A 26,459-nucleotide genomic window follows, 5' to 3' on the forward strand; every position below is an offset into this window, starting at 1 on the left:
CTTATCCTCAAGTGGAAGGGAAAAAGAAAAAACTGTCCAAATATGGAGGGAAAAAAGGCCCCCTCAACAGTCTGTCTTGGAATAGCTAGTCTACCGTCCTGTGAGGAAAAAGTTGCAAGTGAACAACTTCTCTGGGTCACTTTATGTGTGTGTGTGTGAAGGCAGTGGTTCACTTCCCTGGTGGCTCAGTGGTAACGAAGCCACCTGTCAATGCAGGAGACTTGAGTTCAATCCCTGAGTCAGGAAGATCCCTAGGTCAGAAAGATCCCCTGGAAGGGGCATGGCAACCCACTCCATTATTCTTGCCTGGAGAATCCCATGGATAGAGGAGCCTCGCAGGCTACAGTTCATGGGGTCACAGAGTCGGACACAACTGAGCGTCTAAACACCAGAGTTTTGTTAAAACACTATGATGTCCTACCCTGAGTTTCTGATTCCAAAAGTCCCTGGCACAGCCTGAGAAGCTGCTCCACAAGCAGGTTCTCAGGTGATACTGAGGCTGCTGACTGGGAAGCACATTTTGAGAACCACTGGTCTAGGGCAGTCTATTAAAACAAGTCAATTTTTGTCTCAGGCAGCCTGCAGGTATGAAGAAAAAAAATTAAGGAATAGAAGTTCAGTATTAGCTTCTTTTTAAACTGTTATGATTTCAGCTTCCAATGCCAGTGGGCACCTCTCTTCAACAATCACTGTGTAATTAATGCTTTTCTCAGTACCAAGAAGTCAATAAACAAACATCAATTATGTCTGATACGGGGTGAGGAGCTCTGGAGTGTAAATAAGTGAATTCGTGAGAGTCCTGCCCAAACAAAACTGTCCAGCCGCTCAGGACAGGTTAGGGAGGAACTCTAGTTGCAGGACTCCAAGTACTTGCACCTCATCTATTCGACCACGCCATCCATTGTGTCATTTTGAGCAAAGTAAGATTCTCTGGTATCAAGATGCACAAGGAAACCCACAGATGGATGCTCTGAGTTGTCTTCTGTACAAAGACCCCCTTCTCCCTTTAGCTGATGGGGCCAGTGAAGGCAATTCATTCATTTAAATGCAGAGATTAAAAGTATAATTCGAATACCTATAGATATAGCCTCGCCTGCCCTGCCCACATCTCACTCGTTATCGAATAACATCTGCTCTTATTCATTTCAGAGAAGGCAATGGCACCCCACTCCAGTACTCTTGCCTGGAAAATCCCATGGATGGAGGAGCCTGGTGGGCTGCAGTCCATGGGGTCACTACAAGTCAGACACGACTGAGCGACTTCACTTTCACTTTCATGCATTTGAGGACATGGCAACCCACTCCAGTGTTCTTGCCTGGAGAATCCCAGGGACGGGGGAGCCTGGTGGGCTGCCATCTGTGGGGTTGCACAGAGTCGGACACGACTGAAGCAATTTAGCAACAGCAGCAGCAGCTTATTCATTTGCGGCTCTTTCTTGGGTGCTTAAGACGCCCGAGTCTGCCATATTTCCAGTTTCCCCCTTTCTCCCTCCCTTCTGTGTGCCAACCACCCTGGCCTTTCTCATCTTCAAGCACACTCTTCCCCGTCTTCTCACCAAACTCCTCCTCACCCTCAGTCTCCAGATGCACATCTCTTCCTCAGTGGAATCTTTCCTGACATCTACTCCCGAGGTTTCCTTTGGAGTACTCCCCATTATGAAATGTTTTTGGCTTGCATCTATTTAGATCTTCCCTGGTGGCTCCCTGAGGGCAGCTGTTATCTGTCCAATCCACCAGAACCTTGCCAGTACCAGGCAGACACTGGGCTGACCCTGGAGCTCACTCAGGTTGCCTGTGTGATGAGCTAACTAGAGGAGGGATTGTACTGGAATTCATCTTCCCAAAGAAAACGGCTTTCTCCTCCCAGACAAAGGAACAACAACATCCACAGGCCCCAGGTCACTAGGTGGTGAGCTGCTCTGAAACTCAAAGTGTTAGTCACTCGGTCGTGTCTCTTTGTGACCCCATGGAATATAGCCTGCCAGACTCCTCTGTCCATGGAGTTCTCCAGAAAATAATACTGGAGTGGGTAGCCACTCCCTTCTCCAGGGGATCTTCCCAACCCAGGGATTGAACCAGGGTCTCCCTGCATTGCAGGCAGATTCTTTACCAATCAGAGCCACCAGGGAAGCCTGGGAAGTTGCTCTACTTGCCATTAAACAACCCTCCCATCTCACCTCTCTGATGACAATGGCAAGGGAGTAAGGGACAAAGCCTACCCTTTTTCTTGTTGTCTCAGGCTTGTAAGTGTCCCCAAGAAAGCCTATTCCTTAACCCAGTGTATGTAATGTGGGAGTTGTCCTGAGCCCAGCTGTAAGGCAGCACTGAAAAAAATGATGCAGGTGTAACACTTAGCAACATTCACAAAAGGATATGCCAATCAAGAAAAGTATCAGAACTAGTGAACTACTTCCCTCCATCATTTTGGATGAGTTACAAATTCTCATGTATAGTCTGACACAGCTTTGTCCTTGGGAGAGTGGCACAGACTAAATTTTTTGATGGCCTCTTATCAAGCAAATATTTTCCATAATAATAAAAAAAAATCTGTAAAAAGTTGCACCAGTCTTAACATTTTCAAAGAATACACCAGAGTATTAATAATTTTCTTGTCATTAATCATTGTGTCCAGCGTTAAATATCACTTTGTTAACCACTAAGTCTGTATTAAAATTATCCCAAAGAGTAAATATAAAATAGAAATTTTTTTCCCCTGGACCACTTCTTTTTGCTCTGAGCACAACTTATATTTCACCTTCAGGCATACTTTTTCATTTGAAAAGATAACTATGTTTTCAAAGTGAATTGAATTACAAGACGTTTTATTTCAGCGAGTGGGTAAAGAAAAAAGCTGTTCAATCTAAACTTAAAGTTTCACTTTAGCACTCAGCTGAATAGGAAATTTCAAAGGCAATTCTACTTAAGGATATGATAAAATACCATCTGGTCCTGACTTCAAGAAAATTCTATTTCATTTTGTAAGTTGAGCAAATGAGCTTATTAGTCAAAGAGATCTTATAAGATCTCTATAGGTTTTATAAACGGAAGCAAACTAGTTCACTTGAATTGCTATGTATCTCCCTGGTATTTTTTAATGGGAGACAATGTATTTGTAGAAATCATCATTCTTTCTCAGGGAATAATATACCAGGCTCTCGTATCAATTTAAAATCTTGAATCCTACAGCACACATTCATACAAAATACCAGTTAAGGAATACTTAAGACACTAAATGTTTTATAAAAGTAAAGTTTCTAAAACATGTATAATTCCATTTACATTCTCAGCTTTTCAATTCTATTTATCTTAAAATCAGTTTCATAAGACTGGATGGGAGGGGAGTTTGGGGGAGAATGGATACATGTATGTGTATGGCCGAGTGCCTTCGCTGTTCACCTGAAACTGTCTCAACATTGTTAACCAGCTATACCCCAATGCAAAATACAAAGTTTTTAAAATATCAAGAAAAAAATTAGTTTCATAAAATGTCATATGGTTATAATTCAGTATCATTACAATACGATACTTGAGAAATGTCTGGTAATTCTTTTATAATTTAAAGTAATTTAAAGATTCAAATACCGTATTATTTTAAAGTCATTTACACTTATTAAGCTTTTAATGAAAAAACAAAATATTTTTCTTAAAAACTATCAAAAAAAGATGTAGCACTTTTATTTTGAAGATGAGGAAAGCAAAGTACAGGTGAGCTACAAGGACTCTCCAACTGATACGGCTGTATCCAACAAGATAAATAATTCTCCTGTATCTACTGTTATCACCCAGGAAAACACCCTACCAGGCAGATAACTGCTCATCATACAATCTAGAGTGAAGCAAAGTAGAAATGCAAGAAAACCAGTGTGAAAACTAAGAAGTAATCAGGGCCTAATCAATTGAGAAATGAGACTGATTAGCTCTTTACATGCCCAGCTGAATATGGCATTTAAACCAAGGACTAAGCTTATCTCATGTTTGCTTTCTACAAGCGGCTGCATATAGATAATGGTTACCTGCAGGACCCACCTTATAAGTACACAGTCTAGTTCCACAAGGAGATCATTGTGCAACGTATGAATGGCGCCAGGTTCAGACCTTTTCACGAGAGGGAAGATTTACTGTCAATACTAAATTGACAGCAAATGAACAGGGAAGTGAGAGATGGAAAACGAAAAATGCATGACACAGATTCACACTAACTCCCCTCACGCCGACATATTCTCAGTGTTTCGTGCCATCTTCTGCCAGTTACAGGCATCTGCAGGGACCAACGAACGCTGAGTGGCAATCACTCCTTTGTCACCTCTGTGTTGATCACATGCCACGCTGTGCCCTTTACTTCAGCAACTCAGTTCTCAAAGACCCACAGGACACAAGGCCCTTTTCTCTTGAGACGCTTCAGGATTCTGGGAGCTGGCAATGTTACAGGTCATGTCGAGTAATCCTGGACCAACACCAACAAGCTGCTTCTACTCCCCAGTCAGAAAGAACATGCAAAAAATTTCTTAGCAGACAGCTGGCAGGAGTGCACAGGCAATTGACTTTTATGTCATTTATGATGGTAGAAGATCCTTAGCTTCAAAGAAGATTTCAGAGTTAACAGTACACAGTTACTAAAAACTAACTTAGTTCCAAAGCTTATCACTGGCTAACTGACATTGTATCTGTGATACAAAGCCGATGCTTAAGAATGGCGAACATATGATCCTACACCTATGCCTGACTAACTGGCAAGTCTTTCCCTGAATCACCTAAGCCAGGTTTTGCTGTTCTAAGACAAAAGTTAAATTCAAAGAGAACAAAGCTTACAGAAAAAAAAAAAAAAAATCCATTATTTAAAAAGAAAAAAAGGAAAAAAAAGAAAAAAAGGGAGGGAGGGAAGAAGGAAGTCCCACAATCACCACTCAGGCACTGAAGAGGTTTACCCAATGAAATTACTTCTCACACCAATTTCAGGAAAAAAGACCATTAAAATTAGAACACGGTTTAAAAAAAAAAAAGAAGAAGAAATTCCATTATAGCTGTATCCAATCTGTCTGCTATGAAAAAATACCAAAATGCAGTCTCATTTGATCATGTTATAGTATTTATTAAATTTCATCATTTATAACCACTGTGTCATTAACCCTAACACAAATACTGACATTTAAAAACACAGAAAGCATACTGATTCTTCAACTATTTAGCTTACATGTACTTTTCAATTGTCATGCAGTGTTCATAATTAGGAGACATTACACATTAACCCTCTCATATTACACTTATTAAGAACTAAATTTTTAGAGGGTAGAAAAATACCAACATAAATTCATTCTCCGAAACTGCCCGTGAGTGTACTGTCACTGTTCCGTCTGATCATACACTTAGAGTACATTCTTCAGTAAAATGGATAACTGTAGTCATGTAACAATAGTTATGATGAGGCAATATCATTTCAAGGAAGGAATACAACAAACGAGACCAAAAATTGAAGAGCTGAGATCACGGCATATAAAAATCATTTGCGAACACCACGTAAACTTGAGTGTTTTCCACTTTCCAGCTGTAAAGAGCATGCACAAAGTTTTCTTAGGACAGCTGTCAGCAGTGCATGAAAAACTGGCTTTCATGTCATGTGCACTCAGAGACCATCAATACCACTGAGGAAAAAGGACTGTGTTCATTATCTTTTGGGTCTGTCTATATCATCTATAGCTGAGAGAAGTTTTTGTCTTGCTTTCTTATTGATATGGGATCCCAGGCAAACATTTACCAGGTTGGTCAGCTGCTTTGTTGAATACTCCTGCTCAAAAAAAGAAGATTCAAATTTAGTACACTGATACACATGTGTGTGATCAATGCAGAAAAAGAACAGCCATAGATAATCAGGACTCAGTGGGTAATTACTAAGCACTACCAACCAGTGAAAAGCAGTGGAAATTATAATTGAGACATGGAAAACAAACTGGTTACAGAACTGTAATAAGGGAATAAGAGCATCTACAGCATGAATTTGAAAGAGGAACCACCAGCATCTTTTTTTATGGCACGTGCATGCATTCATGCTCAGTCACTAGTCGTGTCTGACTCTTTGCGACCCCATGGACTGTAGCCCACCAGGCTCCGCCGTCCATGGAATTCTCCAGGCAAGAACACTGGAGTGGGTTGCCATCTCCTTCTCCAGGGTGTCTTCCCGAACCAGGGAATGAACCTGCATCTCTGCACTGTCAGGCAGGTTCTTTACCACTGAGCCAGGGAAGCCCTTCACATGGCACATAACATGCTAATGCTTAATATTTTTAAGATCACACACTACGCTTCTTTCTGCGATGGTCTTTGTCATCAAGTTATCAAAATACGCTGACATCTCAAAAATTTATATACATATAATAAAGGGCTACTAAGTAAGTAGCTTCTAGCACTGCACATTTTGCACATTTTAGATAAAAGAAAAAAAAATCTCCAAACACAGAATAACTCTTCTGAGGCATAACAAATGAATAAGGTTAATAACAAAGATCAGAAAATTATTGGTTCTTAAACCCTTGTATCTTAATGGTAGCTAGAAAGTAAAATTGAAGCCACAGTTGACCTGTGAACAGCTCGGGGAGTAGGGGCGCTTTCCACACAGTGGAAAACTTGCACCGAGTTTATAGTTGGTCCTCCTCCTCCGATGTCCCTCCATATTAAAGAATTTAACCAACTGAGGATAATGTAGGTATCCACTACTGAAGAAAACCACATGTAAGTGGACCTGTACAGTTCAAATCCATGTTGCCTGACACTCAACTATCTAAGTATTTTTTTGCTGTTCAAACTGTACAAAGTTCCTGGCTTTCAGATAAGTTGTCAGGATGCACATGATGAACAGGACTCATCAGAAAGTTCTGCATCTTGATTTGGTTCTGGAGAATTAAGACCAAGAGCTCAGCAAGGGAAAGAGCTGTGTTCTATTATCTAACGAGAAAAGAACATGTCTTCACTGGAGACAACATTAAAGACAGTAAAATTTCAAAATACAGGGAAGAGTTCATTCTAATAATTCAGCAAACTGCTCAGTGTGTGTGTCTGATCTCTGAGAGCACCCATCAACACCTGGTGAATTCTCTCAAGTGATCACTCAACACTTAGGAAGTACCATCCAGGCACCATACAGGCATTGTGGAAAGAGCTCTAGAAAACAGGACAATCTTGCTGCAAGGAAAATTTCACTGTATTACAGATATCAGTGAATAAAACTCTTCCGAAACACTAAGCTATGACAGCATATTAATAAGCAGAGACATCACTTTGCTGACAAAAGTCCGTATGGTCAAAGCTGTGGTTTTGCCAGTAGTCACATACGGATGTGAGAGTTGGACCATAATGAAGGCTGAGCACTAAAAAACTGAAGCTTTCAAACTGTGGTGCTGGAGAGGACTCTTGAGAGTCCCTTGGACTGCAAGGAGATCACACCAGTCAATCCTAAAGGAAATCAGTCCTGAATACCCACTGGAAGGACTGATGCTGAAGCTGAAGCTCCAACACTTTGGCCACCTGATGTGAAGAACTGACTCATTGGAAAAGACCCTGATGCTGGGAAAGATTTAAGGTAGCAGGAGAAGGGGACGACAGAGGATGAGACGGCTGGATGGCATCACCGACTCAATGGACGTGACTCTGAGCAAACTGTGGGAGACAGTGAAGGACTATCTAGCGTGCTGCAGTTCATGGGGTCACAAAGAGTTGAACACGACTCAGAGACTGAACAACAACAATAAAAAACTTTAGTCCACTGTATCAAAAGAAGAAACCCTAAAATGGGCATCTGTCTTACATCAAATAATGAATCTCTATGAGTTGGGCTTTTTCTCCTCAGCTGCTGCTGCTAACTCGATTCAGTCGTGTCCGACTCTGTGCGACCCCATAGATGGCAGCCCACCAGGCTCCACCGTTCCTGGGATTCTCAAAGCAAGAACACTGGAGTGGGCTGCCATTTCCTTCTCCAATGCATGAAAGTGAAAAGTAAAAGTGAAGTCTCTCAGTCGTGTCCGACTCTTCACAACTCCATGGACTGCAGCCCACCAGGCTCCTCCATCCATGGGCTTTTCCAGGCAAGAGTACTGGAGTGGGATGCCATCGCCTTCTCCTCAACTACTTGTCCCAAATCCCTTCCTCAATACCAACTCCAAAGTGCTAATTGCTTAAGTTATGAAATGGATTCTAGCCACATTCAGCAGTTGATCTGCATCTGATATAGCTATCTTGTTCCTCAAATGACAGAGGTCAATGAGATGAAAAGTGCTGACATTTCTCAGTTCTGGTGTACTGATCAAAACCACTGAAAGATGTCAGAGATCTGAAACTACTGTCAGAGATCTGAAACATTAACACAAAATTCAGGTTAATGGTCCAGACTAAACTTCATTTTCTTTTTCTAAAGTGTTGAAACTAGAAAGGATGTGCCTGATAAATATAAACAATTCCTTACTTCCTTATCCAGTCAGATGAAATAAACACTTACATAACTTTTACCTATGATGTTTATAGCATGTGAGTGCTAGAGTTATTGATGGAATAAGATTCAGTGAAGATTTTAACACTTCCCATATTTTCATTAAATCCATCTTCACATACTGCCTAACTAGACAAATGATATAACCATCATATCAAAAAGCTCCTTGTATTGAGCATTCCCTGGTGATAAATGTTGATTGAACTGTGTCAAAAATTCAGAATTTTAAATAACACTTATTACATGTAGTATTTTTCTCTACATATCTATATACTCACACAAAAGAAAAACAATTTTATCTATACTTAAGGTAAAATCTAAGGTAGGATGAAATTAAATTGAGCTATTTAGGTAATAAATATTTGCATATTCAATCATTAGGCTTCACTGGTGGCTCAATGGTAAAGAATCTGCTTGCCAATGCAAGAGAAGTGGGTTCGATCCCTGCGTTGGGAAGATCCCCTGGAGAAGGAAATGGCAACCCACTCCAGTATTCTTGCCTGGAGAATCCCATGGACAGAAGAGCCTGGTGGGCTACAGTCCATGGGGTCACAGAGTTGGACACGACTTAGTAACTAAACAACAAATATCCAGTCATCACTACTACATGTCAGTGTGTTCAGAACATCACTGTTGATGGCTACAAGAAGGTTTAAATTGTATATCAATTCAGTTCAGTTCAGCTGCTCAGTCATGCCTGACTCTTTGAGAGCCCATGGACTGCAGCACGCCAGGCTTCCCTGTCCATCACCAACTCCTGGAGCTTGCTCAAATTCATGTCCATCGAGTTGGTGATGCCATCCAGGGTGGCGGCAGTGGTAAAGAACCTGCTGCCAATGCAGGAGATGCAAAAGACATGGTTTAATCCCTCGGTCAGAAGATCCTCTGGAGAAGGAAATGGCAATCCACTCCAGTATTCTAATGGCACTCCACTCCAGCTTTCTAAAAGTTATATATAGACTTTAGCTTGACAATCATTTCAGTGTTCCTGTATTTGTCGTGAAGGTTACCAATTTCAGCTCTTTTCCTACAACACAGTTGCAGGACAAACACAGCTAAAGTTCAGACTCTGTTTTTCCAGATAATTACTGTTACAGTTCACAAAGTCTCAAAAGGATCTGATGAGGCAAAGAGTGTTGCACACACACAATATGAATATGGTAAAGAACTGGCCTAAGTAGTTCATGCTAAAAAAAAAAAAAAAGTTTGTTTCACCCATATGATTTTGAATTATCTAACATACCACACAAGCACAACACAAAAGAGGAAGAATAAAAATTTAATTAACTGCTTCTCAGCTCTCACCCTGTGCTCTTTGATCCAGCGTTCCATGTCATTCTCAGTTAGGTAGTACGCTTTAATATAGGTTTCCACAAATTCTTTATCCGGAATGGGTCTGATATCAGTTAGCTTTTCAAGTTTCATTAAAAACTGTTGAAAATCCAATTGCATCAAGGCACGACCCTCATTACTACACTTCTTGACGTTGGCGTATCTAAGATACACAATAATAAAAAAGCACAAGGGATGGGATGGCTAGGAAAAGAAACCTTCAGGCACTTATTAAACTTTCCTCTAACCCACATTTGCTGAGATGCTGTAAGTAAAAGAGGACATAAGTGTTGAGCCAGAAGGACTGTGTTGTGTTTGGGCCCTGTCACTCAGCAATCATATTCCTTATCTGGGTCTCAGTTTTCTCATTTGCAAAGCCAAGAGATCAAGCAACTTCTAAGATTCTTTGCTGTTCTACAGGCCAGAGTTCTGCAAAATCAATTAACATACTCATCTATAAGAAAGTTAAACTGACATTCAAGTTAATCTGGCTGCCAAGAATTATTTATAAAATTAAGCTATGAATATTCCCCAGTAATCTTAGCTTCATAAAACGGTTCAATATAACTACTCATGCAAAGAAAACAAATGAAATAACTCTCCCATAAACATTCAGCAAACCTAAGAAACAGAAGCATAGAAAGTATATACATATTTCTCATAATAAAACACTTTTATAGACTTATTTCTGAGACCCCACACTACTAAAAAACTGCATGTTCTAAGGTGGACTAGTAATAAGAATATATTTGTTAACCCTAACAGTACAATTTTATTATTCATTAAGTCAGAGTCTCATTCCTTCAATCACACAAAATGTGGAGAATTCAATCTGAGGAGATGAGGTACTTTCCCTAAGAAAATCTGCAAGAAGACTATTTTATATTATTTAAAGTGATAAAGCTTTTTTTAAATAGTGTTTATATTGAAACATATAATATTTGTCTGTCACTATTCTACTATTGAACAAATTTATTAACAGTAAAATCCAGTCATGACTGCTGACACAGAGACATCTTGGGATTTACAGCATTGCTGACTTCAATACAAAATGCCAAGGCTGCTGTCAGCTTGTCATTGTCACCTTCCACTTTCTGACACATTCTTTTCTGTAACAAATAAGAACTGAAGAGAAATCAGATGAACGACAGTGTGAAAATTCAACTGATGTGCCATTCTAGATCACTGTGAATGGTCTTTGAAATAGAAGCTTGCCTTCCAGGTATATTTTAAATGTATTACTAATTCTTACTTGTGTTCCCGATGTTATGGACAGAGTATAAACATGACCTCTGAGTAAGTGGGAAAATTACTTTTGATCTGTAAACTCAACATATGAAAGATTTATATGGTCTACAAGGATATAATAATGATATTATAAGCAGTGATATTGTGGTTTTGAGGACTGATTTTGCCATGAGAAAATTAGGAGATATTAAGCCTTCTCTGCATTTCAAAGACTGCGTGAACCTGGACAAGTTATTTAACCTCTGTAGCCTTGATTTTCTGAGGCAAGGCTATCTTTCTGTTGACAAAACAGAGAACAGCACTATCAAAGAGAGTTTATGTTAGGATTTAGTGACAGAATCCTGTGAAGGCCTTGGTCCAATAAATGCCAAATAGTAATCAATGAACAGGATGTATAATAATCATCAGCATAATTATATTTGATAATAATAGTTTAACTTTCAGATAACCATTAGATGCTACATTCCTCACTCTGACCAGTTGATTCTAAGTCATCAGAAAGAAAAAAAGGGACACAGTAGGATTTAATGTCTCTGAATTATTATGAGACTGTCTGCCATTTATCAGTATCTCTTATCTGTTCTCTGCATCTGTTGGTGATAATACATAATGTTACTCATATATTATGACTGAGGAATCAGATATGCTTTCATGGAAAACTTACCCTTCCACAATAGTTCTATTAGCGAGGCGTATACAATGTTCCCAAAGTATATTAGACACAGGCAAGGGTATCCGAACTCTCTTAGAAACTTCATTCAACCGCATGTTAAACTGCTCAAATTCCTAAGAAAAATCATAGCCATATGTGAATTCAATTATAATGCTTTCCCATCTTAGAGGCAAAAAAAGACTAAAAGACTCAGAATGAAATCAAGTAAAACAAAAAGAGATAATGCCCAAGATAATTTGGACTTACTGTGAAGTATATGAAATTGACTAATCATGTTGTAATATAGAGTACACTACATTTCCTCTCAAAGGAAGTAAGTACCATTAACTGATTAAACAATATTCCAGTGTTTCTACATCTCAAATTTTCTATGACTGTCAGTATAGATTAAAAAGGCTTAATAACTAATATGTCTTTAAAAATATCTTCAAGAGACCCAGATTTTTAAAAAATGTTTTAATGAGCTTTCAACTCAGAGTAAACTATAAGCAATTTGTAGCTGTAATCCTTAGAGAGCAGTCTGATAAATTATTCTCTTTCCTAAACATTCCTTTAAAGTATCAATAAATGATTACATACTGAAAGATTCAAATCATATAATAGCTGTAAATTTTCAGCACCAAAAAAGCTCCATATTATCTCATTACCTATAGAAAAACTGAACACTTTTATTACTCATCAGTACCTTTTATGGTACTACTCTCCTAAAAATAAAAACATATATAATTTAGACAATTCCAACAACATGAAAACAGCAGATGGCTCATCCTTCAATAAATTTATATTTCTGATTTCTTGAGACTATTATCATCTAAATATGTTGATTAACAAAAGTAAATGCTGTTGATTCTTTCTTGATAATACAGTTCAAATAAATTTAACAGTCCTTACAACAGTATTTTTCTCTTTAGTTTCCTCAATAAAGAAGCTATGCAATACGTAATAAGCCAAGACTGACAGTGTGTTCAAATAACACACAGGTTGGAAAAAAATCTAAACTGTTCATCACCAGTGAAGCTACTATTACATGATGGTTGTGTTATCCTTCGCTACTTCCTAGATCACAATTTTTTTTGATGATTTATTCTTTGACAGTTAACAGCTTTTAATTATTTATGAGAAAGAAGTGGGTCTTCAATCCATTAAGCTTACTTTTGAAAATCAAAGTAAATAATAATTGCTCTTCCTCTTTTTTCATTTCATGAATCTAGCAGAACCAGTAGTATTTGCTACCAGATTTATGCTTCACTACAGTAAAAGCTGCTTTAGATTTTAAAAGTCTCAATACATTTTATTAATATTTTAAAGATACATTTATATGCTTCTTGTGTAAAATGCCATTCTACTCATTGCTAAATACAATCTTAAAGAATGCTTATTGTTAAATGAATAATAAAATTATTTCATTTTACTTATGATCCATTTGGGACAACAAATGCAGACTGCTTTTACCTAAAGGTTTGGACTTGGGAAAGTAACAAAAAGAACAAAATTCAACATAAAAGTTCCCTTAAGAGAGAAAGTCTTAAGCTGCTGAAACTTGAGTTCAGGTTAATAATCTGAGTAACACTGGCTCTTTCTTATAATATTTCTTGAAATTAAGACTAATTGAAGCAAGCAGGCAATGGCACCCCACTCCAGTACTCTTGCCTGGAAAATCCCATGGATGGAGGAGCCTGGTGGGCTGCAGTCCATGGGGTCGCGAAGAGTCAGACATGACTGAGCGACTTCCCTTTCACTTTTCACTAGAAGCAGCAGCCTCTTTCTACTTTTCTGTCCTCTATTCACTGAGGGCAGAAGTCTCTTTTTTCTTGCATCTCCTTAAGTACTGTAATTGTTGTTTAGTGCTAAGTTGTGTCCAACTCTTTGCAACCCAATGGACTATAGCCCACCAGGCTCCTCTGTAAATAGGATTCTCCAGGTAAGAATCCTGGAGTGGGTTGCCAATTTCCTCCTCCAGGGGATCTTCCCACCCAGGGAACCCAAGTCTCCTGCATTGACAGGTGGATTCTTTACTGCTAAGCCACCTTAAGGAAGCCCAAGTACTATAATTAGCAGGTCATAAAAAACAGAATCAACTTCCCAAAAATAGAACTGTTCAAAAAAGTGTGATTATAAATTACATGTATCTTTTATATTCCAAATTAAAATTCCCAGCTGAAGTCTCCCGGGCGCTCGAGAAATCAAAGTCCTTCCAGGGTGGCAACTATCAAGCATGTGCAGATCTCGTGCTAACACCTGGACACTTTTAACTGATCTTGGCTCCCTTAGTTCCTTGACTCTGAGGACAGTCTCAAAGTCCTCAACCCAGCCCTCCAGAACGGTCCTAGACGCACTGGGAGTTGGCACCCCAGATGAATCCGGCTGCTATCTCTGCTTTGATCTCTGGGTTTGTTGACTGGTTCTCAAATATTCTAGGCTATTATTTACATCTTGGATGAAGCAGGTAAGAATGTTTGTGTAAATGATATAAATAGGGAGCCAGGAAGGGCCAACTTTTCTTTTCACTGACAAATATTAAAAGCAACACTTTTCTGAAAGCTGTTTTCATTTTCTCAGTTGCTCTTTCCTCACCTCAGACATGCTCATGGTTCACTGTCTCACTTTCTTCAGGCCTCTCATTACCACTGTGAGTCCTTCTTTGACCACAAGGAAATATATGGTATTCCTCCCCCAACCCACACTCTGCCACTCTCTATCCCTCTTCTGCTGGTTATTCTTTCACAAGACTAGTCACCACCTGACACATTATGTATCTCTTTACTGTTGTCCCTGCTCTAGCATATAAATACCCTGATGGCACATTAAGCTCCTTAATTCACAACTAACTATATTGCTAGCAGCTAGATCAGTGTTCGACACATGTCAGACGATTTATAAATATCTGTTGATACATAAATGAAAAAACAAAACTACACTTCTTTTCAGAAAACTTATAACTTTAAGTCATTAAACACAACAGTGTTGGCATGACACATAGCAAAATTAACGTGATTTCTGGGGAAAACCAACTAGAATAGCCAGGAGTATAACCTCTCGCCAATGAATATAAATACAACTATAGAAAGGTCTTCTTGTCACTCCAGCCATGGCTACTGAGATCATGTAACATGAAAGGCAGCCAAGACACATATCAAACTCTAACTCAAAATGGGAAACTTGTGAGCAAAGACAAAATCTACGAAGTATTCTTGGGTCTAAAAGAACACAAAATTTGGAAGGAAATCCAAATCCAACTCAGGAGCTTTAGCATCACAAGAATGCTCGAATATGGTAAAAACCATAATCTCACGACTTCAGAGTGACTGCAATTACAGGAATAGTTCCATACAATAAGCATCTTTAACAAAGGTGTTTCCCAGAATACTTGCCTTTAACAGCGTATCTACATATATGTTGTGCTGTGACATAATTTCTTTTACATCCCATTTCACATTAGCCATCAGCAGCAGCATCTGTTCATAATCAATGGCTTTACCAGCTACAATCCAGTAAATTGGTTTGCGTAGTTCACTGGCCGTTGAGACCGTCTGAAATAAATTTCACAGAAAACCAAACTTTTTCTCAAAGTGTCAAATTTATAAAAACTATTTTGCCCCCATTTCTAGTACACATCATATCTGAAAATAAAACACTATACATTTGGAGATATAAATTATGAAAATACTTTTAACTTGTGGGCAAAGATCTTACTCAAAATATAATTTTGAGACATTCAATATGCTTCAGTCCACTGAAAATACAACAGTAAAACTATAGATTTTCATGGCAAATATTTTTCAAATTCTTTTGCTTTTCTCCATTTCCATTCCCATTCCCACACTGCAACTCAAGATCCGATCATCTCTCACCTGAAGTAGTCCAAAACTCTTCAAGCTGGTCTCCTGTCTCTAGGTTTGCCATCTAAAGTCCATTCCTCACACCACCTCCAAAGCTCTCTTTCCAAAACACACACCTCACTATGCTACTCATCTCCTCTTTCAAATCCTCCAGCAGCTTCTCAGTACCCTTGGAACAAAGTCCAACTCCCAGCTGGGAGCGCTGGATGTCACGTAACTTCAGCTTACTCACTCCAGCCATCTTTCTCATCACCATCCCTTTTCCCTTGTCTAAGAATCTGAATCTTCCTCAGCTCCACCATGCCTCTCTCTCACCTGTGGGTCTTCATATAGGCCACTGCCTCAGTCGAAATATACCCCTTATGGGTGATTTGTGTTGTTATATGGCAGAAACCAATGCAACATTGTAAAGCAATTAAATATAATATTTATATATTATAAATATATAATATAAAAAAAAAGAATTGTAAAATTTTTAAAAATAAAGATTAAATTATATAAACCTACAATGAAAGTATATCAAAAACACAGATTAAAAAATATATATATACTCCTGATTCTTTCCCTTCGGTCCAGTTTAAACTTCACTTCCTCAAGACAGCATTTCTCTGCCAATTATACCCGCCCCAACTCTAGTCAAGGTTAAATACCCAGCCACTGTTTCTTTACCAGAACTATAGTTTATTGTAATAGGTTTTTTCCCTTTATTTTTAATTGAAGGATAATTACAATATTGTGTTGGTTTCTGCCATACATCTGCAAATATCAGCCACAGGTATACATATGTCCCCTCCCTATTGATTTTCCCTCCCACCTCCCACCCCCATCCATCTAGGGGGGGGTCACAGAGCCCTGTTTTGAGTTCCCTGAGTCATATAGCAAATTCCCACTGGCTATCTATTTTCCATATGTTAGTGTGTAATAGTTTTAACTGGCTCTCTCACGAGACTAAAAGTTATATGAGGAGTTCAGTAAGTATCTAGTTAATACAGGAATTCATGAATGAATAAACAAATACTCTAATCCAGCTCTCCTGAAGTTGAGACACTGATCATTAGCAAAAAATAATAAAATAAAATAAACAACATGTGACAGTCTTATCTTGCTCACAGTCGAAAGGATATACCAGACATGTCTGACCTGAGAATAAAACTGCTGAAGAAAGGGTTTTTTGACTGCAGGCATCACAGCATCCAGATGAGGCTGAAGGAACTCAAACTGTTCAGCCAAGAATACCCTAAAGGGAATGAATAACACACCATGTAAACAAAACACAGGATTTAGAGCCTGTCAATATTTCTGTGTAACTAATCTTTAAGATCTCTGACCAAAAGTTTAACAAAATTATTTTCCATTTTAAAGAACGACCATGCATGGCCACTTGACACACTCATTTACAATTCACACAAAAATTAATGCTGAGTTATCTCTGAACGTGAGCTGATGTGAAAGAAGCGTGACTTCAAGGGAGCTAAGCTGGTTACTACAAGGTATACAGTTAGGCTGCTTTGCATGTAAGATAAGCGCACTCACAATGGAAAAGACAGAAAAAAGAATACAATGGTACTTTTTGAAAGGATTTCTTTCAAAGGTCCCATGTAAATTACACACAACAGACCCATGAATTCACAGATTTAATGCCTGGTGCTTTTCAAAAATAACCCAAACATTCATAACATGAAATAAATTGGAACTTGGCTGAAGTATACACATGAACTTCAGGGCAGAAGGCTGATGTGCATGAATGGGAGTCACTCAGCCAGAAGACTGCTGGCAGTCATTCTGCTTTTCCTTACCTTTTGTTACATACACAAAAACTCAGTATTCTGTCTGACTGTGTGACCAGTTGCTCAGTCATGCCCACATGTTATGGAAGAAGTTATACGCTTTAATTTTACTAAAGAACTTGGTGATTTACAAGGTCAAGGATCGACTGCATTTAATACTAAACTGAGTGTAGCTACAGTTTCTCTAGAGTCATAATTCAGTGGAAAAATATAAAGAACTATACTATAACACGAGCTTCCCTGGTGGCCCAGCACAAAGAATCCACCTGCCAAAGCATGAGACACAGGTTCAATCACTGGGTTAGGAAGATCCCCTGGAGAAGGAAATGGCAATCCACTCCAGCATTCTTGCCTGGAGAGTCTCCTGGACAGAGGAGCCTGGTGGGCTACAGTCCATGCGGTCACAAAGAGTCCGGACACGACTGAGCGACTAAACGGCAGCAGCAGCATACCCTAACTTGTTTCTCTGGTCTCACTTAAAGCAAGGATTGTGCTGCCAAAGAACAAACCTTACAAGATTTCCCTTCTTCCATTTATACACCTAAAAATCAACCATGCCATTTTAAAAATCAACTGGCACTCTATCTTAGGACATATTTCTCAGAAATACTGAGTATTTTAAGTAATATAGACTACGATGCTTACTTTTATCATCTTTCTTGAATATTTAACGGCAAAGCAACTGTTTTTAATAACTTACAAGGATTCTGTGGCGACCACTCTTTCCGCCAACCCATACAGTGTGTCCCCAGAGGTCAAAACCACTAGGTGACTCAGATGAGGACTCGGCACCTTCTCCTTCCTCTCTTCTGCTGCTGTGAGCGTGGCAGCCGAATCAGCCGAAACCTCCTGAAAAGACAGCACACGCACACAGCCTGGAACAGCAACTCTAACAGCAACAGACCACACGACGTTACAAAACTGGGACTACAATTAAAATGCTCTCAGGCATATGTTAATTACACTTGATTTCAGTTCTTCCCCCCTCCTTTATAGTTCCTAACTACTAGAACTTTCCTTTTTATACTAAAGGAAAATGACCCAGCTCCATATACTATTTTTCTAAACGTGGTCAAACAAGAAATCCTTATGAAGGGACAAATATTTCATAGAGACAATAGTGAGAAGTCTTTTAAGAACTTGTAAATGTTGGAAAAGAGACTGCCCCACCAGGATCAAGCTGTTAAAATCCAAAAAAACTGTGGTGTGATCAACCCTTTCACATCGAAGTTTTAACCAAGGTAACCTTGGTGTATTCCCAAGACGGTAGGACTAAAATGTAGTTCTAAATTGAAATAGAATCAACTGTATTATATATGTCTACACATAGACTACTGATCTGCAGGAAGATGGCAGATGGAAATAAAAGAAACGGATGTCCAAAGAGATGAGTGGGCTGAGCCTTAAAAGATCCTTGAAGAAAACTACAGCACAAAAATTGAATATAAACAAAGCTAGAAGTGTACAAAATGTAAATCTAGATTACTTTTTAAATCAATTTTATAATCACAAATCTCTTAACATTTGCCTTATGGAAAAAAGGAGACATCAAATGCTGATGTTACTCTGGGAGCGTAATAGGTTTGTAAATTTAGCAAAATGGAAATAATACATTATAAAACCTTTCAAGTTAGAAAATGGTTTTATTCTTTAGTTTTTTTTTATAGCCTGTCTTCCACTAAAGGTACTGTCACTCTTCAATCTATAATTACTCAATTAGCATTTAAAAAGTTATTTTGTGAACAACTGTGTTTTCTCTCAGGACGATCAGGATAAGGGAACCATGCAAGTTAATCAGTGTCATGGCTCCATTATTTATTTCCTTCTACTAAAAAGGAACAAAAATCACCCCACTACTGTCAAAAAAAAACAAAAAATCACAAAATTTCATACTGTTTCATACCAACTGGTTGCCTAGGCTATTATATTTAATAATTTAATTCTGGTGGCTATTTAATCACCACCTACCTGAGTGTCCAAGTAAAAAGCCTTAGAATCACTCTTGACCCCGCTTCCTTCTCACCTCCATCATGCCTAAACAGACAGAAACTCTCTTGTCTGTTTCTTCCTCATGTCATTACTTCATCAGGACCAGGGCCCCACAACATTCCTGACTGGACCCATTCTAAAAGTCCCCTAGTAGTCCCTCTAGCTTCTCCTGTTTCTACTCCACTCTCCACACTGGTTTACTTTTCAATAATACCTAGGTGATTTTTCTAAAATGGACATGTGAACACACCAGTCTGTAACTTAAAAATCTCAACTGACAATCCCTTCCTCATGGAGAAAAAGCCTAAACTTTGTTGCCACGACATCACTCCTTTACCACCTTGCCAGTCTCGTTTCCAGATGATCTCTGCACCCCTAAGATCTGGTCACACTGGACTGCTTGTTACACCTGCCTTACTGACGCTCTTGTCTTAGAGCTCTTTTCTCCTTGTCTTCCTAGCTCTTACTTCACTTTTTAAGTGTGAACTCATATTCACCTCCTTCCTGTAAATTTCTCACTCTCCCAAGAAATGTACTTGTGTTACCATCATCTACATGCATGCCCGTATGTGGTGTACAGCACAGTCTGTCAGTGGCTGTTCTCCCTTACAGCGCTGAGTTCCCGAGGCAGGGACCAATTTCGCCCTCTCTGTACCTTAAGTTCGTGGCATGCCTCTTGGCATAAGCAGACCCTCCTCAGTTTCACTGATGGAGAGGATGCTAAGAACCTTCTCTTACTCTATTATTCTCTTTCAAGCCCATTCATTCCCACTAGGCGTTTGTCTGCTTCACTGCACGAAGAAGGAGTTAGCCAAGTACCCACTGGCCTCCTTAGGGCCAAGTCCAAGAGTCAACTCTGAATATCCATCTCTGAATATTCCTCCTGACCTTTGAACCCAGCAGTGCTCCAGTTTTTATTCCTGACACTTCTCTTACTGACATTCTACTCCCTACACAATTTCATCCAGTCTCACAGAGTTAAATGCCATCCACATGCCAACAGCTCAAAATTTAAGCCCTGACTGGTCTCTCATCTTTAGCGGATTTAACATATCTGAAACTGAACTCCCGATGTCCTCCTAAAACATGCAGCTCCTTGAGACTTAGCCACCCACTAATGGCACAGGCTCCCGAAGTCAGCTGCCATCCTTGACTCCTCTCAGCGTCACACTCCTCTTGTAATCCATCAACAAATCTTGATGGGTCTACCTTCAAAACAGACCCATCTGGGGAAATATGCTCAAGAAGAGCAAGAAAGTCACCAAAATGTCAACATGACGTAAGCAAATGGTATGTGCGTACTGCGCACTTAAACGGAAAAGCTTCTAAACAGGACCCATGTTTCAGCTCATACCAGGAGAGTAAGGAAAGGATATACAGCCTTTTGAAGACTTTAAGAAATGAAACCGTCATCTTTATTCTCACAGTGAAAGTTACATTTATAGCTTTTTCTGCCACTAATGTACTAACGCAAAGAAAATTCATATTTATGGACTTCTCTGGATCAATTTAGAATACATTTTTTCTCATCAAAGATCCAAAGTTGGCCAAAGGTCTTAAAGCAAACAATTGAGCATCACCAGGTAGATAACTAAAAATTCACATTTCTGATACCACCAACACCTACACCAGCCCTCTTTCCTACTTGTTCACTATTACACCATCTTTTTTTAGACTTTTATTTGATGTGTCTAACAAATTTTCTTAGTTTACAATGAATTTACACGATAAGCAGTTTCAGGTGGCATTTTAAAGAACATGATGATGTGATTCTGCCTTTTACAGCTTGAAGACAAGCAAAACTTAAAAATATATATATGGAGAAAATTACCCAAAAAGTGCTTATTAAAGTTTTAAGGAACACACAGGAGAAATATGAGGAAAAAATACTATTTCCATCCAGTGGTTTCAGATTGATTAGGCTATAATTTGTTTTAATAGACAAGAAATATATCGAATAGCAAGAAACCAATTAATGTTCTCTGCCATTGTAGATACAAATTAATGAAGATGATTTATATACCAGCTTATGGAAACCTGAGATCAAGGTCTAGTAAACGACAAATATATTTTTTAAAATAATAAAACAATGCTTGTCAGTATGAATAACAATTTAACATGTAAATCATTGGAAACTAATGGAAATTTTCAGAAAAACTTCTGGTGTACTGCTATAGAGTCTTATCCATCAGAGGAGTCAGGACTCTGCAGAGACTCTGTCAAAGTCAGTGAAGGGGAACGCCAGCCTGCACGAGCTTCTGGTCCAAGGTGCAGTCTTTGATTTAAGAGATGGGAAGAATAAGGTCTTAAAAAAAGTTATGTTTAGGGACCTCCCCAGTGGTTGAGAATCCGCCTGCCAATGCAGGGGACACAGGTTTGATCCCTGGTCTGGGAAGATTCCACATTCCACAACTACGGAAGCCCGTGAGCCTAGAGCCTGTGCTCTGCGATAAGAGAAGCTACTGCAACGATAAGCCCGCACACCACAGCGAAGAGCAGCCCCGCTGGGCCGCAAGCAGAGAAGCCTGTGCACAGCAATAAAGACCCAGAGTGCAGCCAAAAACAAACAAATAAATATCTTTAAAAGACAAGGTACCAAAGGAAAAATCTATTTATTAGGGAGGGGTTTGTCTCTGGTTTAACAAAAAAATGCATTCATAAAATTGACTATTACACCAATTTAGGAAAAAACGTCTCCAGTGCATCAAGAACTGGTCTGACAGGTGCTACAGATACACTGTTACCAGTAGATGGGTGACCGCTTGTCTTAAAGAACAGCTAGTCTGGCCACTGTTTACTGGACCACGCTATTTCATTACACGCTGTACGACAGCATTAAATCCACACCTCAAGGGTCAGGTCTGGAACTGTGGCTTGACAATCATAAGCTAGTAACTAGCACAGCTACCAGAGAACCACCAGCGTGAATGACTCTAGTGGTATATCTTGGCCCATCTATCATCAGGCATTCAGCCAAAGACACGAAATAATTCAGCTGTAGGCTAAGATTTGGAAAACAAGATCTTCAGGTCAAGGTTATACTCAGTGTCAAACAAGGAGAAGCAAAATCGAAACGGATAAATGCCAATGGGGCTGAAAGTCAACGATGGATTTTACACAAAACCAAAAAAAAAGAAATTGATGACTGTGTCAAACAAGCTTTGACTCTGCAAATGAAGACCAGGATTAAGTGGACAACAAGACCAAGATAACAAGCCAGGTTAATCCAGGTGACACCAAACTCAAGGATTCAAGTTTATTCATTTACTTTATATACATATATTGAAGAGATGCTGTGTACAAAAGTAAGTGCTATGAATATGAATGTGTATTTTAAAAATAAGTGCTGGGCAAAAAGATCTCCAAATGTAAAGGGGAGTGGATGAGACAGATACAGGTTATTTCCTCTGCATAAACAGTGCTCACATGAAATATCCACACACGGCTCTCTCACTTTATTCATATCTCTGTCTGAAGAGCACTGTCCCATCACCCTGCTTCATTTTCTTCTTGGCACTTATCAGGACCTGCCACTCTTACATATTTATCTGTCTCGCTGCCCCAGTAAAATCCAAGTTTCAAGAAGATGAGAATTACCTCTGTGTACTGATGACCTTTCCACTATTACAGTAATGCATGATATATAATAATTATTCCAAATAAGTACTGCTTAAAAGAATGAATGATTATAAAAACTTCAATAAGAAGTATGCTCATAATATAGAGGTTATGCAAAAGTGATTGCTTATTTGGGTAAGTGAAGGAATAAAGATGAAAATCCATGGATGCAGAGAAAAGCACTGAAGAACACACGTCTCTGGCTACAGTGACCAAGCATAAGAAAAAAATTTTTTTCTTATGTTAAATGCTTGTATTGGCTTAAATACTATAGAGCATCAGTCCCAGTTTTGCTAACACAGCATTTTAAAACATGCATTTCATCACATGACAGTTAAGAATCAAGACTCCCTACTATATAGCCAATTAAACCCAAACGTCTCAAATGTTAAAGACATTTACAAAGTGGTCCTTAAACAATCTTTGCAACACAACTCTCTGTCATAAACAGATGCCCCATCACAAAAACCTGTCAGTTTGGGCTGGGCTTGCTCCCACCACCAGGCCCTTGCTCAGCCTCGGAACCTTAATGTGAATACCATTCCTTCTCCTTTTCCTCACTGACCCCATGCCTGCTCTTCAAAGTCGAGCATCCTCCTCTAGTCATTCTCAGACATTAATTCTGAAGATAAACCTTTCTTCTCTTTGAACTTGCACTGCACACAGAACCAGTATCATATTCTTTGGGGTATACTAGCTTTCTCTCTCCATCTGGCTATAAGAAACCTCCATCTCACTTCCTACAGGCAATTAGTGGACTAGGAACAATTAGTGGACTAGGAATTAACATATGTATAGAAATACATTTACATGTAGTTGATTAGATGGCCAATTTCTATCTTAAATAACCCAAAAGAATGGATTCCAATTGATTACTTACCAGATCAATGAGGCTTTCTTGTATCCTGTTTAGAGTTGTTCTTAGTCTACTACTACTAAGACCTAGTCCTGTTGATTCCAACTGAAAAAGACAACGAAAAGCACGTTAAATCACTTTGGAGAGAACCCTGCAAATGTTTTAACTTCAAATTCTTAGCGTTCAGAGGGTTTCCAAACACCAAATTACAAAATATCAGGGAAAGAAGTCAAATCTTCACCCTCAAGGGAACAAGAGAGCTATTGACACATGTGTCACACTAACATCAATCAATCTAATGAATTTATCAGGAGAGAATTCACCAGAATTTCTTTCCCACAGATTACTACTTTCAACTACAAAGCCTAACGATTTTCATATACTTAAAGAACCCAAGGATGGGAAAGGTCACACTGACACAGAAAAAACAAAACAGAGATGACACGTATTTTCAGTATCAAGAATGAGAGAATGGATAACACTACAGATTCTTCAACATTAAAAGGATAATAAGAGAATTTTATGAATAATTTTATGCCAATAAATTTACCAAACCAGATAAAATGGACAAATTCCTTGACAAACTCATAAAAATTGACCTTAGAAGAAACAGAATATTAAGCAGTAATTGTTAAATTTAATAAAAACCTTCAAAAAGTACTAGCCCTACATAGACTCTCAGAAAATATAAAAAAGAATGTTTCCCAATTGTTTTATGAGACTAATATTACACTGATTTCTAAGCCAAAGATATCACAGAAAACCTAACTACAGACTCATAAACTTGATAGGCAGAATTTTTTTTTTTAATTCTTAAGAAAATATTGAGGAAAGAGAAGGGGATGACAGAGGATGAGATGAATGGATGGCATCAGCAACTCAATGGACATGAGTCTAAGCAAATTCCAGAACACAGTGAAGGACAGGGAAGCCTGGCATGCTACAGCTCATGAAATTGCAAAGAGCTGGACACAACTTAACAAACAACAACAACAAGAAAATATTACCAAATTCCTTCATGACCAAGTGGTGTTTGTCTTGGGAATATAAGACTGGTTTAATAGCCTAAAATACGACTTTGAAATTAACCAACATAATTCATCATATTAATATATTTCTTTAGGGAAGAAAGTTATGATTGCTTAGATTCAGAAACTTTATCCTTTCATGATAACACGAATTTATCCTTTCATGACTGAATTTATCCTTTCATAATCACAATCCAGAAAACCAGTAACAGAAGAGAATTTTGTCAACATTGATCATAGGACTCTATAAAATAGCTGGCATCATCATCAATGGTGAAAGGCTCAACACTTTCTATCCTGGAGAGATGAGGGAGGAGGGAACAGGACGTCAGCTCGCACCACTTTTATTTCACGTTGTGCTGGAGGTCAAACTTTTGTAATTTTTCTCCAGCATACAGATATATATATATATATATATATATGTACGAGGCCTACAGAATAAAAAATACAAGGCAAACAGACTGGAAAAGAAGAGGTAGAGCCGAATATCAGATACTTCCCTTTAAGCACTGATTTAACTCCACTCCACGAATTTTGGTATGTTGTGTTTCCATTATCATTCACTTTGAAATAGTTTCTAATTTCTCTAGTGGTTTCTTATTTAACCCAATCTTTATTTAGATGTGTGTTAATTTTGAAATATTTCAGTTTTCCCATTTTGTTATTTCTTTCTAATTTAATTATATTGACACCAGAAAATATATCCTATATGATTTCTATGGTTTTTAAACTCATTAGAACATGTTTCATGGCCCAGAAATATGGTCTATCCTGACAAATGTTCAAGCCGGAACAGAACTATTTTAACCAATATGATAGTCACAAGTCACATGTGACTAATTTAAATATAAACCAGCTAAAATCAAGTACAATGAAAAATCAGTCCCCAATCATACCAGTCACATTTAAGTGCTCAAGACACTGTGGCTTGTGGTTACCATATTGGGCAGTACAAATATAGAACATTTCCATTATTGCAAAACTTCTCCTGGCCAGCACTGCTCTAGAGGCACAGTCTAAGAAGATACAGTAAAACTGATTTAGAAGACTAAAAGATGCTAACAATTAGCTAAAACTCCAGAAGGGCTTTCTTCTTTAATATTTATTGAGCATTGTGTAATGAATTAGTACCTATTTTATAGTGACATGAATTCTGCAGCAACTTAAGTCTCTGATTATGTTAGTATTCTAATTTTGCAGAGTTAAGAACACAGCAAATTCAGATCCTATATTAAAAGATCATGTCTTTGATATACTTGTGATCATGGTGAAAATATGAGTATTTTGTATGATGAATATAGTCATCCATTAACACTCACAAGTTTTTGAAAAGGTATAAAATATTGTATGTGAAAAATTAGTATTAGGATATGTTCATAAAATCCAATGCTATGCTTTTATAAAAAAAAAAAAAATCTGTCAAAAACCTAGTAATTCCCAAATATCAGATCAGTTACCTGCTTAATACTGTGCTGTTCTCCTTAGGAGTAGAAAAAGATAAAACTCAACAAGATCTTTGTAAGCACATAAAGGAGGTACAAGAAATATTAATTCTATGGCAGGCAGATGGTTCAGTTCAAAGATTTTCATATTATTTTTAAAAATATTTGCCATTA

At 38.3% G+C, this 26,459-nt stretch overlaps 1 protein-coding gene across 1 annotated transcript in view; it reads right to left on the reverse strand.

Moving 5' to 3' along the window:
- Positions 1-5,068: 5,068 nt before the first annotated feature.
- The window catches only part of CCDC132 (coiled-coil domain containing 132), a 132,712-nt gene continuing 111,321 nt past the window's right edge, over positions 5,069-26,459 (reverse strand). Inside the window, exons 22-28 of the mRNA XM_010839776.1 lie at positions 23,840-23,920; positions 18,053-18,201; positions 16,706-16,802; positions 15,098-15,256; positions 11,718-11,839; positions 9,779-9,968; positions 5,069-5,782 (exon numbers count right to left, since the gene is read on the reverse strand). Coding sequence (XP_010838078.1) covers positions 5,663-5,782; positions 9,779-9,968; positions 11,718-11,839; positions 15,098-15,256; positions 16,706-16,802; positions 18,053-18,201; positions 23,840-23,920 — 918 coding nt within the window. The 3' untranslated portion in view covers positions 5,069-5,662. The remainder of the gene's footprint in view (positions 5,783-9,778; positions 9,969-11,717; positions 11,840-15,097; positions 15,257-16,705; positions 16,803-18,052; positions 18,202-23,839; positions 23,921-26,459) is intronic.

Source organism: Bison bison, unplaced genomic scaffold (assembly GCF_000754665.1).
Source record: "Bison bison bison isolate TAMUID 2011002044 unplaced genomic scaffold, Bison_UMD1.0 scf7180017864134, whole genome shotgun sequence".
Taxonomy (NCBI): domain Eukaryota; kingdom Metazoa; phylum Chordata; class Mammalia; order Artiodactyla; family Bovidae; genus Bison; species Bison bison.